We start from the raw sequence: 12,233 nt of genomic DNA, 5'->3' as shown, positions 1-12,233 counted from the left end.
TAATTTTCGATTGAACATAGCTATATAATATGCTGACTCAGCACTTTTTTTCTTATTAGTAAATTTTTAGCACTTTTTTTATATTAAAAAGTTCATTATGTCTCACTAATACCTACTGTATAATTTTTTTTATAAAAAAGTCAGTTTTTCGTGTTTAAAATTCGGTTTGAAAATATGCTGAGTCGGCATAATCTGGTGTGTACCTACGTTCAATCGAAAAATTAAAACATAATAAAGTCTATGTTGTACAATTTTTTTATATATTCTTGAAGAAGAAGCATTCATTATACCAAACCAGAAATAAAATTTGAATTTTCTTCAGTATTTTAGAAACTAGAAACGATCAAAGTTGAGTGAATTTTTTTCTTATGGGAAATCCCATGCATTGTCGAAACAGCCGATTTTTTTTACTCCAGCGGTTTTTTTCACTCGATTTTTTTAGAACTCAAATCGTTTTGGCAAACTTTTGATGGTACGTTTAGGTTACATTTGAGCATATCTACCCATATACAAATTTTCATTTTTCGTTGGTATGCCCCTTTAAGAATTTCGATTTGTTTTTATTTTTGAGTCAAATAATTTTACAGATTGTGTCAGTTTATTCAGAAGTTTTTTGTTTTTTTTACATTGAAACAATATAAATTTAGTTTACTTTTAGCTTGCTTTTACCGTAAGTCAATTTATCCAATTTATTATTATTACTCATAAGTGTTTAACTTTTAAGAATATGGATCTAGGTTAAAAACTACCAGTGTAAAAACAACTTCCTGGTTTTTCATAAACAATAGAAAAATAATCATCTGAATTCTCACCTCTGGAACTTTCTGCTTGCGATGGTGTCAGCAGAACCGGCTTCATCCGCATCAACATCTGGTTCAAACTGGTCGTTGGTGATTGTTGGTGAAGAAGGGGCTGTGTGATGTCATAATGATTAACAATGCTATTTTTTTCAGTGATGCATAAAATCCTTAGGAACTTACATATCTTTTCGGTGTATTTTGTTGTTATTTGTTTGTAACCTCATTAAAACTTATCAACCAGGTGCATACTCACTTAATAATTCATCTTCTTCCTCAGAATCAGAATCTTGTTGAGCGTAGTTTCGTAAAAATTCGGCAAAATCTCCATTTTTCTCAAGTAACTCATCATAATTACCAACCTGTGGCATGGCTTGTGTAAATAGAACTTTACCTACCGTAGCAACCCACCATATAAGGCAAGATATCAACAAATTGAAATATTAATTATATTTAAACCTTTTATTCTGTGTTGTTTATGTGTGGGTGAAAATTGTGTAAAAAATTAAAACCTTTTTACCAAATACATCATGAGCGACCAGCTACCTTATTCTATCAAGTCCTTATGATTTTATAATACAAACTAAACCATTCAGCAATCTGATCCAGATTAATGTAATAATATACCAACCTCCGAGATTCTGCCTCCAACAAGTACAATGATTTTGTCCACTTGAGGCAGGAAAGAGACTCCGTGTGTCACAAGCAAGCGAGTCTATAATGATGAAATATATTTATAATTCAACAGGATACAGAATGCTAACTGTTACCCTTAATATAATGAATATGGTTAAATATAACTCCGATAAGCAGGAATTAGCAACATTGTATGCAGAATTTACTCATACTGTGTGTTCAGCATTCACACATTCCTTATTCCTTTCCTATAGTTTACCAACACACCAGTCAGTACTTTAACCACGAACTACACACCTCTTTATTCTTTACACTTAAACCTATATTCTATTCTATGTGGGTGAGGCCCCGGCATCGCACACCATGACCATGAGCCCTAGGATTTAGGTGCAGGAACGGCCGATTACCCCACACTTTAACCTCACTATAGTTTACATTGGAGTCCTGGATTAAATCACTCTATTTGAACAAGTTGAACAAGTACATAGGCTGGCCATTTAGTAATGAATCAAATATGACTCAACCCCGAGTGATAAAAGAGGATTTCACCCACATAGAATAGACCCAACATCACCCATTTCCCCCACCTTTTTCCTGAGACATCCACGCGGGCCAAGAACATTGTCAAAAATATTTTTCCCGACGTGTGCGTCAACCGCGCTAAGTGGATCGTCAAACAAATAAACCTGTAACAATAATTTATAGTTAGGTCACTACCAAACATTGGGGTAAAAACTAAGTTGTCATGCAATAATGCCCATTATTACATCGGAATCTTGGTACACAGCTCGTGCGATTGAAACTCTTTGTTTCTGACCACCAGATAGGTTGATGCCCTGTTGAAGAAAACAAAAATATTAAGCAATTATCCAAAGCAAGAAACAATATATGGTTTCCAGTCATACTTATGTATAAATACCTTAAATACAGAAACAAAAAGTGATGCAATTGCAATGTATTTATCTCTTCACAAACACCAGTGTTCTAATGCGCCTTTCAAAATGTCATCATATACCTAATGTTTCCCCAAAACCATAACTTATTAATAAATGTTTCTAAAACAACAGAATTATGCAGAGCCGAGCCTAAACTCAAAAGTTCGCCCTGGTGCCTGACAACAATACTAAATATTCCCACACCATCCTTACCCTTTCCCCTATCTCAGTTTGGTCACCAGCTGGCAGCATTTCAAAGTCTTCCTTCAGCTCACACGCCTCGATAGTTTGCTGGTATAAGCAAGCATCCAGTGGTTTGCCAAACAAAATATTATCCTGAACTGTGAGGTTTTGAATCCAAGCTTGCTGGGCAACATAAGCAATACTTCCCTGGAAAGTAAATCATCATGAAAACATGAAAGGTATTTGTTGGCGCATGATGTCTTGAAAGTGTTTAATGGCGTATTGTTTACAGTCTTGGTAAAACAGGTGTAAAAAAGGTCAATTTTATTCAAACATTTCTTCTGTCTTGGTAAAATATAGATATTACATCACATGATGCCCGATAGCAGAACAGCAATTACAAGTGATTATAAATATATGTCATAAAATATTATGCAGTATTGATGCAAATGCAATGATGTTTGCACATTAAAGTTACATCCGGACAAGCTAATGTACTTTACCACATAACTTATATAACAGGACTAAAAGAGTTTACCTTAACCGCCACACTCCCAGCTTTTTTCTCCATATCTCCAAGCAAAGCTGATATGAGTGAAGACTTCCCACTTCCTACTTGACCAACAATTGCAACAAGTGAACCATGTGGTACAGACATGTTGATGCTATGGAGAAAAGACTGTGTTTTTACTTGTGCATATTTACAAGGTTCTAGTTATTTTTGTTGGTCCAGCAGCATAGCATGCCATGGGACATGAGGTTTAGGCAACAGTTGACCTATTACATAAACAGGAATAACAAAAAGCTTGAAGATTACTGTACATTGAAGAAGTACATCATTTAAACAGACAAATCCGTATAAAAATTGCATTTAAAAGCGACCCAACTTTAAAAAAGAAGATTGCTTACTCTTTTAAGATCGGTTCTTCGTCCTTGCTCCAAGTGAACGTAGCATTCTCAACCTCCACGACCTCCCCGGGAGCATTGGGGGAGCGATCCACCGCATCCGGATCTAATTCGTCTCCTCCAAGGAAATTGCTCAATCTTTTTAAGCTCACGCTAGCCTGGGGGAAATTAAGAGGAATTAGTTATTAAGGAGTTTTACAAAACTTTTGAAAAATAAATAAGAACTTTTTTATTAAATTTATCTTTGAAAAAAATTTTAAATTTAAGATTTTTACAAAATTAATGTAATAAAAAAAACCAAATTAAAGTTTTTTCATGGCTCAAGCAAAGGTAAAGGGTCTTTACAGATAGTTACTTTAACATAAAAAAACAATTGATCTGCGTGACATTATTCTGCATGATTCTATATTATGGTTGGAAGTTCAAGCCTTGCTTGTGGTCAGTGCGTTTTAAAACAATGATAAACTGGGTCATGTACTCGTGTCCCCATGGGACAGTACATCATTGCAGTAACTGACTTTTAATATGTAACCTAAGCACCTGGGACATTGTATGTATACAGCGGATTGTTAGACTTATTGTTGGTGTAAATCGCGGTGTTTTTTTAGTCAAACAAGTAAATGTTAACCTGTAATATGTTTTTAATGCCTGTATACAGTACATTGTATGTATACAGCAGAATGTTAGAGTTATTGTTGGTGTAAACCGCAGTGCTTTTTTTGTCAAAAAAGTAATTCGTTAGCCTGTAACAACTTTTTAATGCTTGTATATAGTTCTAAGTCCACTGATAACTTGTAAAACATGATGTGCGGTTTGGCATTATTACAACCAGGTTTTGTTTTTTGGAAGTTATAATTACCTGAACTATGGCTGCAATGACAGCTGGCAGCATAACAAGGGGAAATCTCAGGATATTGAAGAGAGAAAGTGACACAAAAGCTTTTTGTGCGGTCAGTGCGTGTGTTTTATCAGATAAAACATAAACAGCAAACGAGGTTAGAGAAACCTGAGAATAGGAAGAAAAAGGTTTAGATATCTCTGAATTTTCAGGTTAAACATTTTTATAGATGTATGTGTTTTAATTTTTATGGTACAAATTTCAAATTTTAAAAATTAACTTAGTTTTTTCTCTTTTCAGTGATATACTATAATACCATGTTTAGTATTTGACAACATGGTAAGAGAATTTTTTAAATTCATAAACTAGATAACGCTTTAGACTATTGTCTGTATGTTAGTAATAATATATCACCATGCTTTATTTTACACCTAAACTACTCATATTAATATATTTTAACACATGATATTTCATGAACATATGTATGATATTTCATATGCATAGTATTTCACATGTGCATAATATTTCATATGCATAGTATTTCATATGCATGATATTTCATAAACAATTTTATAATGCAAATGTACACATAGTACCACCACAGCATACACAACTAATGTAAACAAAGCATTTCCTTCCTAAACCTCCAGAAACACATTATTCCCACTCACCAAAAATGGAGCACAAACCCACGTGAATGAACCAACTGCGTTAAGATAAGCAGCGGTTCGTAACACAGAAAGTTCCTTGTCACGAATGGTCTGCACTTTTTCCTGTGGAATTTTTTAACCAACATTATTAAGCTGTATTGTATGGGCAATGTTTATACACCGTATATGAGTTTGTAATGTAGCACAGTTTAAGTATGTGTGTGTTTATGTAAAACCATAAATTCATTTCATGTTTTCCCAAATTACAGCCGCCATTTTTGAATTTAGAAATGTAGTGTTAATCTGTTTAAATTTGTGTACTTGTAACAAATATAGAAATATATGTAACATTTTGTAAAATATCTTTTAAACTCAATTTAAAAGAGTAATATGCCTACTCTGGCTTTTATCCCCCAAAAGACCTCACCCCTATGGAATAAAACATTACTAAATCAAACCAATATTATAATAAAATAAATTACTTTGAAAGACATCTCCCATGCATACATCTTTAACACTTTAATCCCATTCAATATTTCATTCATCAGTTTAATTCTTTCATCCTTCAGTTTCATTTGTTTCACCTGAAGAGACAACTAGTTTAACAGGAGCCCAATAAAACTATAAACGAGGTTTCTACTTTAAAAAATAATAAATTTTTAAGATGACTTAAATTTTGATGGCGACATCTTAGAAATTAAAAAAAGCATTGAAATAAAAAAAATTACCTAAATTTGACCACAAAATTTTCGGATAATATAAAAATGTTCCAACCACAAAGGAAAACAAGTCTTTCTAACAGCTTATGAACTACTTAGTTTATGATATAAGTTGTGGCAAGTCGTAATCCATAACATGAGAGTAAAGGTCTTGGACGAGTCATACATTGGTTAAAATTACAAAATACATAAGCAGCCTGGGTGTTGGGGTTACAGACCAAATTTGGTCTAAATCCCAGGACCTCGACAAGGATCATACAGATATAGAGTACAATAACTGTTATGAGTTCAAAATCAACATTTTTAGGATCAACCCAATTTATATTGACATCGCAAGATACCACTCAATATTTTTTAAAGAAATATTTTTACCTGCAGTTGATGTGTCTTCCTTGCAATCAATGCATTTATTGGAATAAGAAACAACATAACTCCAAGTCCAGCTAGAACAGATGCTCCCAAGGTTTGCCATAGAAAATATATTGCAAGGGTGATCTGGAAAGGTCCTGTAGGGGAACATAGACTTAAATTTTAGTTTTATATGAAGACATGAAGTAATATAAAATCACAATACTGCTGATACTACGTGTTTTAAAGGTTTAGCAGAAATTTATTTTAAATCAGGTTTTGTCAAATTAACGGACAGTTACACACTAAAATGTGTACTATAATAACATCAACTATGCTGCTAAATTTACAATATTTTTTGGCACACACCTATATGAAAATATACAGACCTGACCATACAGTGTTGAGGTATGTCATAAGGTCCATAAACCTTTGTGCATCTACAGACATAAGGTTGACCACCTCTCCTATTGTGCTTTCCTTGCGTGCAGCATTGGATAACACCATTGCCTAAATACAAGAATACAATATATGAAAGTACTTTAGGTCTTTTTTGTGAAAAGAATATTTTGAATAATTAGAAATTTGTTAACATTTTATGCCTTCTATAACTTGTGTTTTTACTGCCAGCAGTGGATAAATATTTTATTCGGTACTCAAACAGCTATCATTACAATTTGCTGCAGTCAGACTATTATTTACAAACAGAAGTATTTGAAATTTGTACAAAGTGGTTATACTGTTGCCGTGTTTTGGAAACGACAAACGAAAAACTTTGTGACTGTTTATTTAAAACCAACAAAGAGACTTTTACTGTTTTACGGATTACACCAAAACAATAATACATACTAAATCTGCCAAAATATTGTGGGCAGGATCTTACAATACTTGTGCCAACACAAATATAAATCATGCCAGAAAGCTACTAATCCTGTAGAAACAATTAATCAATTTCTTTACCTTTTTATACACAGCAGCCACAACAGCAGATCTCATTCGCATGCCCACAGTGAAGCAAATGTGGAAATACTGCTGAAGGACAATGCTTTGTAGAATTGCTGTGACAAAAAGTAGGACAGCCAGAACATATCCTTGCCACATGGGGGCATACTTGGCAGAAGTGAATGCAATCATAGCGCTGGGGAAAAATAATTATTAAAAATTAAACTTAAAGTAACAGATAGGGTGAGCATAATTGCATGTCTGACTATTTGTTAGATTGTGATCGGTACATTGTACATACTATTAAAACATATTTTATTAGCAATGTTGTTTCTATTTTGAGTGTTGCAATAAACTGAGTGCTGTAGTTTTATACTTGTTGATAATTTTGCAAGTTTTGGTTTCAATTCACACAAATTAAACGAGATTAATAACAAGCTACACCAGCACACAACACACCTGAGTAGTTGTGGAGACACAAATGTGAGCAAATCATTGATAACTTTGAGCACAGATCCAAGCAAGTAGTAAGGTCCAAACGCTCGAACCATGGCTTTGAATAACGAAGGCTTTCCAACCTTTTTGCCTGTTTTGTAGAAAGGAGAAAAATATGTTGAGTAATCAACCCTGGAAATTTAATATAAAAGTCTGTGGCACATAAATACCACAAAGTTTGTGGCATCCACGACAGAGGGTCAGTGGAACATAGATACCACAGCCGAAAGTCTGTGGCACCTGAATACCACACTTAAAAAGTATGTGGCACCTAAAGTGACTAAAATTCGATTGGAAACTAATCACAATATTTAAATAGAATGGTATAGAATGGGAAAATCAAAATACCACGGTTAAAATTAAAAGGACATTTCAGATGCCACCATTTTAGGTGCTCATCATAATGTGTTACCAGAAATTATAATGAGCGCTTGTGTTTAACACAACTTACCACTGGATGGGGTTGCAATGAGAACTTCCCTGTCAGAGCTTTCAAAAGTGGCCGTTTCATCGTCATCATTTTCATTGGTGTTTCTGAAATTTGTTAATTTTTAATATTTGACATTGTTATACATTGTTTAACAATATACAATAGGTCTTGTTTGATATAAAAGTATTTGATCAAAGTATGATTTGAAAAAACAATATATATATATATAAAAAATATATATAAAACAACCATGGAATGAATAAAATTTGGGAAGGTTTCGGAAAATAACATAAAAGAAACAAAATAACAACGAGTTAGTGCTTATGCTTTATAACTATTTTGTTTTATATCTCAACAACCATCACACGTAGAGCGTACATATTGAAACCACTGAAAAAACATTGGCCACAACATTCTTACAACAATCTTGCGCAACTCACCATATTTATATATACCAGCAAAGCAAGCATGAGTAAGAGTTTAAATATGCGGTTACGGCTTAGTCAGAACTCAAATATTTGCATGTCTTTTAACGCCTTTAAATTTTACCGGTTAAAAAATCAAACAATTTCTTTAGAACTGTCAGTAAAGTATATGAAAGATAGGTTTAGCAAATATTGACCACCGGTCACATTGCTTTTCATATTAATGAGGGTGGGCAATATATATATTTATGTGGTGGGCAATATTGTTCGATTTCTTAGAATACAAAAACCACTTATAAATGTTTAAAACTGAAACTACTGACATAATTTCAAGAATTTTTCTTTTCTATTCTATTATATGTGGGTGGGGTCCCATAGCAAGCCATGGGTCCTAGGATTTAGCTTATAAATGGCCCATTACCCCAACACCTGGATCCCGGGTGCTACCGCATGGACCTCACCATATTTTAGAACCAAAATAGGCACAACTAAACAGGTTCACAATTATACTGCATATGCTTAAATAAAACTTTTGTTTAAACTTAAAGATATTGTTATGCTCAAGACCTTTGCAATAACTTACACATATTTATCTTTTTCTTCATTCCAGATCTTCAAGAACCTTTTAGAAATTCGACCAGATTTATCTTCACGGTTGAGATCCCACAAGTCTTTATCCACCAATGGGTGTTTGTATCCACTCATAATCATCCTTGTGATGTAATAATGATTACATGTGGTGCAATACAGTATGGTAAGGAGAATAGGCAAATTTAAACTAAAAATAGATTTATAAAAAAATCTTTTGTTGATTTTACCAGTATAATGGGATAAGCATATTGATGCCAATATTACAACAATTTATGATAAAATTCCTATTATGTCAAAAATTAGTGCTAGACTTTAATTACTATGTCATCAGTGTATGCAAGTGAACTTATAAGTACGTCACATGCCCTAAAGCAATCTTAATATAACAAAGTGAGTTGGTTCTAGTTATCTTGTGACACTCACTTTGAAAACCATTCAAAAAACATCCTTGATATAAAAGAAGATGCAACTTCCGGTGAAGTATTTATTCTTCTCTTCATGTCAGCGATGATCTCTTCCTCTGTTCGCTCGTCTCCGAAAGGATCCTAAAAATTTGGTAATTTAAACAAGGATATATTAAAGCAATAGTGATACAGAGTGGGTGAAGTACAAGCTATTGGTTAGTGGTTTCGGGTTGCAAGTTTAAATATTTTGCGGTATGTCCTTAAAAATAATTCCAAAGACACATAGATATTTCGGTTTATAGAACACAGATTGGACAGCAGTTTGGATATATAAAAGAAAGTTAGAAATTATTCTAGCTAGTTTTAAGCATTTAAATATTTGCTTTAAAAAACTTTTCTCAATTCAATGTCATTTTCAAATAGAAGTAAGCATAGTGTTTTACCCATGTAGCTCATGCCTACTCATATTTGCACCTGCATACACTACATACCCGAGGTTCATGGGCTGGAGGTAAATCAACAAAGAAACTCATGATAAAGTGAGCAATGATGCAAGCATATGAGATGAAGAAAGTTACAACCCGCATCATGTCTCCATAAGAAAGGTTCTGTTAGATTGTTGATAAGTTATGATTATTATATAATGAACTATTAATGTTGGACATTTGGATGCAAAATTGTATCTGTATTTGCCTTTTATGGTTTCATGTTCGTGTAATATTTTTTATGGTCACTAAGTTTTTGTTATTGATTCACGAAATATTATTTTAGTGAGAATATTTTTAAAACTTTTAAAAGATCTCGTTACCATTATCTTGTTTTACTTAATTTGAATGAACTGACTCTAAAAAAAGAGTCGATAACGCAAAAAAGAGTCGTTATTAAGGAAAAAAATCTATAATAAATAAGCAAAAAAGCACCTACCCCATTTTGTAACATTTGTACTTTGGTTCGAAACACAAGAGCCCAAGTCAAAATGAACAGAATCCAAAATATGGTGAGTAACCCTGATGATCGAACTCCTTTCAATCGATCAAAGAAAATGAAGAAACACGCAATTGTCTGTAGTGGATAAAATCATTTAGTTATTTTAACCAGTATAGGTTGCATTAAATGAAGTTAGTAGGTACAATGGATTTTGCTTATTTTGAAATCAAAACAGTTTTAGCAGGAAGACAAACTAAATTATTTATGATGTAATAAAACAGTGTATCCATTTTCAATTATCTCTGTGTGGGCTGTTTGAGGTGAATATAACACATATTAGGCACTTCATGGATTTTATAAAGAAAAATAACATGTGTATATCAATATAAGTAAACTTACATGCTACAAACTTTTTAATTGTAGCTTATTTTATCACTAAACATTAATAAAGGATTTCGACCGAATTAGGACGAAGATTAGCCCATGTCTGATAATTCAATGACTTACCATTGTAACTCCAACAATGAGTGGAGTAACAAGATCCACATACAGTATTTGAATCTGATTATACCATTCCCATATACCACGACCAAGGTCAACCCAAGTTAGAGCCCATAATATGAAGGTGAATAACTAAAAAAAATTGAACAAAAATTAAGTAATATTTTGACAAGAAATATATATATATAAAAGTTTTTAAATTGTAAGAATCTATAAACTCTTAAAATGTGTAAGTAAGCAATTAGCCTACTACCAGTATGAATGTAACTGTGGGTTAATCATTTATAAACTTTGCAAGGTACCTAAATGCACTTAGCACCTGATAGTGAAGTTATATCAAATAAATCATTACAAGTTAAGATGATATTCTACTTCAAATTAATAAAACAACATTGTAATATCACAATTATAAAGGTTTTGCATAGTTTTTCTTTTTAATTTTTATTTATAAAATATATATAATAGGTAATCATAGCTAAAACAGAAATTTCACACTTCTAGATTATTTATAAATATTTAAATTTACTAAATTACCAATTTAGCTTTGAACAATGCAGATACAGGGATATGAGAATGGTATGAGTTTCTTGTCACCAAGAAATATGGAATTGAGAAAAGCCAAAGGTAAACACATGGCCCAAGATCAAATACAAGTTTCTCAAAACAGTGACTGAACTTTGGATTGGTAGTGTTGAACACTTTGTTACTGTCCTGTAGAAATTAAGTAAGTTTTAACATGGTAGTTTAAAGAGTCTTGTTATGATCATTCACATTATTTAATAGCAGTAATGTTACGTAACCTTTTTTTTCCAAAAGTCCAAGTTTTGTTTTTAGGTGTTTTTTTAATTACATATAGTAGGGTGGGGGAAGATGGAGCACTTTTTCATTCTATTTTCTCGTCCCATTTACGTAGTAAACAAAGAACATTCAAAAAATTATTATACCCTATGCTTACGACTCCCATGGACCTTTGTTAATTGTTTAAAACCCAATCAGGATATAATGTGCTAAATGTGTCCCATCTTTCCCCACAGTACTATATATGACCTAAGTGATGCTGATTGGATGTCTAATATATTTAAACAAAATAAAGTTTATATATATTTAATTTTAATATTAATAATTACCTTTAATCTTATTTCGTCCAATTAGAAAACGTAAACTTATTTTAATAAATTGTAATATTTTCCAAAAAAATATTTAGGCTACAGAATTAGACGGTTTAATTTCAATAAAAGTCTTAAAAATAAAAAGTCTTACGAAAAACACTTCGTCTCCACAGAATTGCTTGAAGTCCATTGCGATTTTACACGCCCGTTATGTCTAGGGTGACAACTTTCTGCTAAAAGCAGAGCACAGCTACCACGACCGGATATAGTAGGCACAACAACCACTTCTGCCTAACCGGTAAAATCCCGAGTGACTGAGTTTGCTTCACGCTTGTTGTTGACGTGAATATTTCATATCATCATGACTAGGCAAAAATTTGGATTTCCACAGTGTTTC

General features: G+C 32.7%; 1 protein-coding gene across 1 annotated transcript in view; it reads right to left on the bottom strand.

Annotated features, from left to right (window-relative positions):
• Positions 1-12,182, bottom strand: part of LOC100185933 (multidrug resistance-associated protein 1-like) — a 22,256-nt gene extending 10,074 nt beyond the window's left edge. The window contains exons 1-23 of the mRNA XM_009864120.3: positions 11,988-12,182; positions 11,262-11,438; positions 10,734-10,859; positions 10,224-10,361; positions 9,791-9,907; positions 9,319-9,440; positions 8,888-9,016; positions 7,901-7,983; positions 7,414-7,540; positions 6,973-7,150; positions 6,402-6,522; positions 6,037-6,170; positions 5,428-5,529; positions 4,967-5,068; positions 4,317-4,463; positions 3,461-3,615; positions 3,090-3,216; positions 2,582-2,758; positions 2,201-2,269; positions 2,021-2,119; positions 1,429-1,512; positions 1,054-1,159; positions 813-912 (exon numbers count right to left, since the gene is read on the bottom strand). Coding sequence (XP_009862422.1) covers positions 813-912; positions 1,054-1,159; positions 1,429-1,512; positions 2,021-2,119; positions 2,201-2,269; positions 2,582-2,758; positions 3,090-3,216; positions 3,461-3,615; positions 4,317-4,463; positions 4,967-5,068; positions 5,428-5,529; positions 6,037-6,170; positions 6,402-6,522; positions 6,973-7,150; positions 7,414-7,540; positions 7,901-7,983; positions 8,888-9,016; positions 9,319-9,440; positions 9,791-9,907; positions 10,224-10,361; positions 10,734-10,859; positions 11,262-11,438; positions 11,988-12,026 — 2,759 coding nt within the window. The 5' untranslated portion in view covers positions 12,027-12,182. The remainder of the gene's footprint in view (positions 1-812; positions 913-1,053; positions 1,160-1,428; positions 1,513-2,020; positions 2,120-2,200; positions 2,270-2,581; positions 2,759-3,089; positions 3,217-3,460; positions 3,616-4,316; positions 4,464-4,966; positions 5,069-5,427; positions 5,530-6,036; positions 6,171-6,401; positions 6,523-6,972; positions 7,151-7,413; positions 7,541-7,900; positions 7,984-8,887; positions 9,017-9,318; positions 9,441-9,790; positions 9,908-10,223; positions 10,362-10,733; positions 10,860-11,261; positions 11,439-11,987) is intronic.
• Positions 12,183-12,233: the final 51 nt, after the last annotated feature.

The sequence above is a fragment of the Ciona intestinalis genome, chromosome 1 (genome assembly GCF_000224145.3).
Source record: "Ciona intestinalis chromosome 1, KH, whole genome shotgun sequence".
Taxonomy (NCBI): Eukaryota; Metazoa; Chordata; class Ascidiacea; order Phlebobranchia; family Cionidae; genus Ciona; species Ciona intestinalis.
This window is presented reverse-complemented; position numbering and strand designations above follow the sequence as displayed.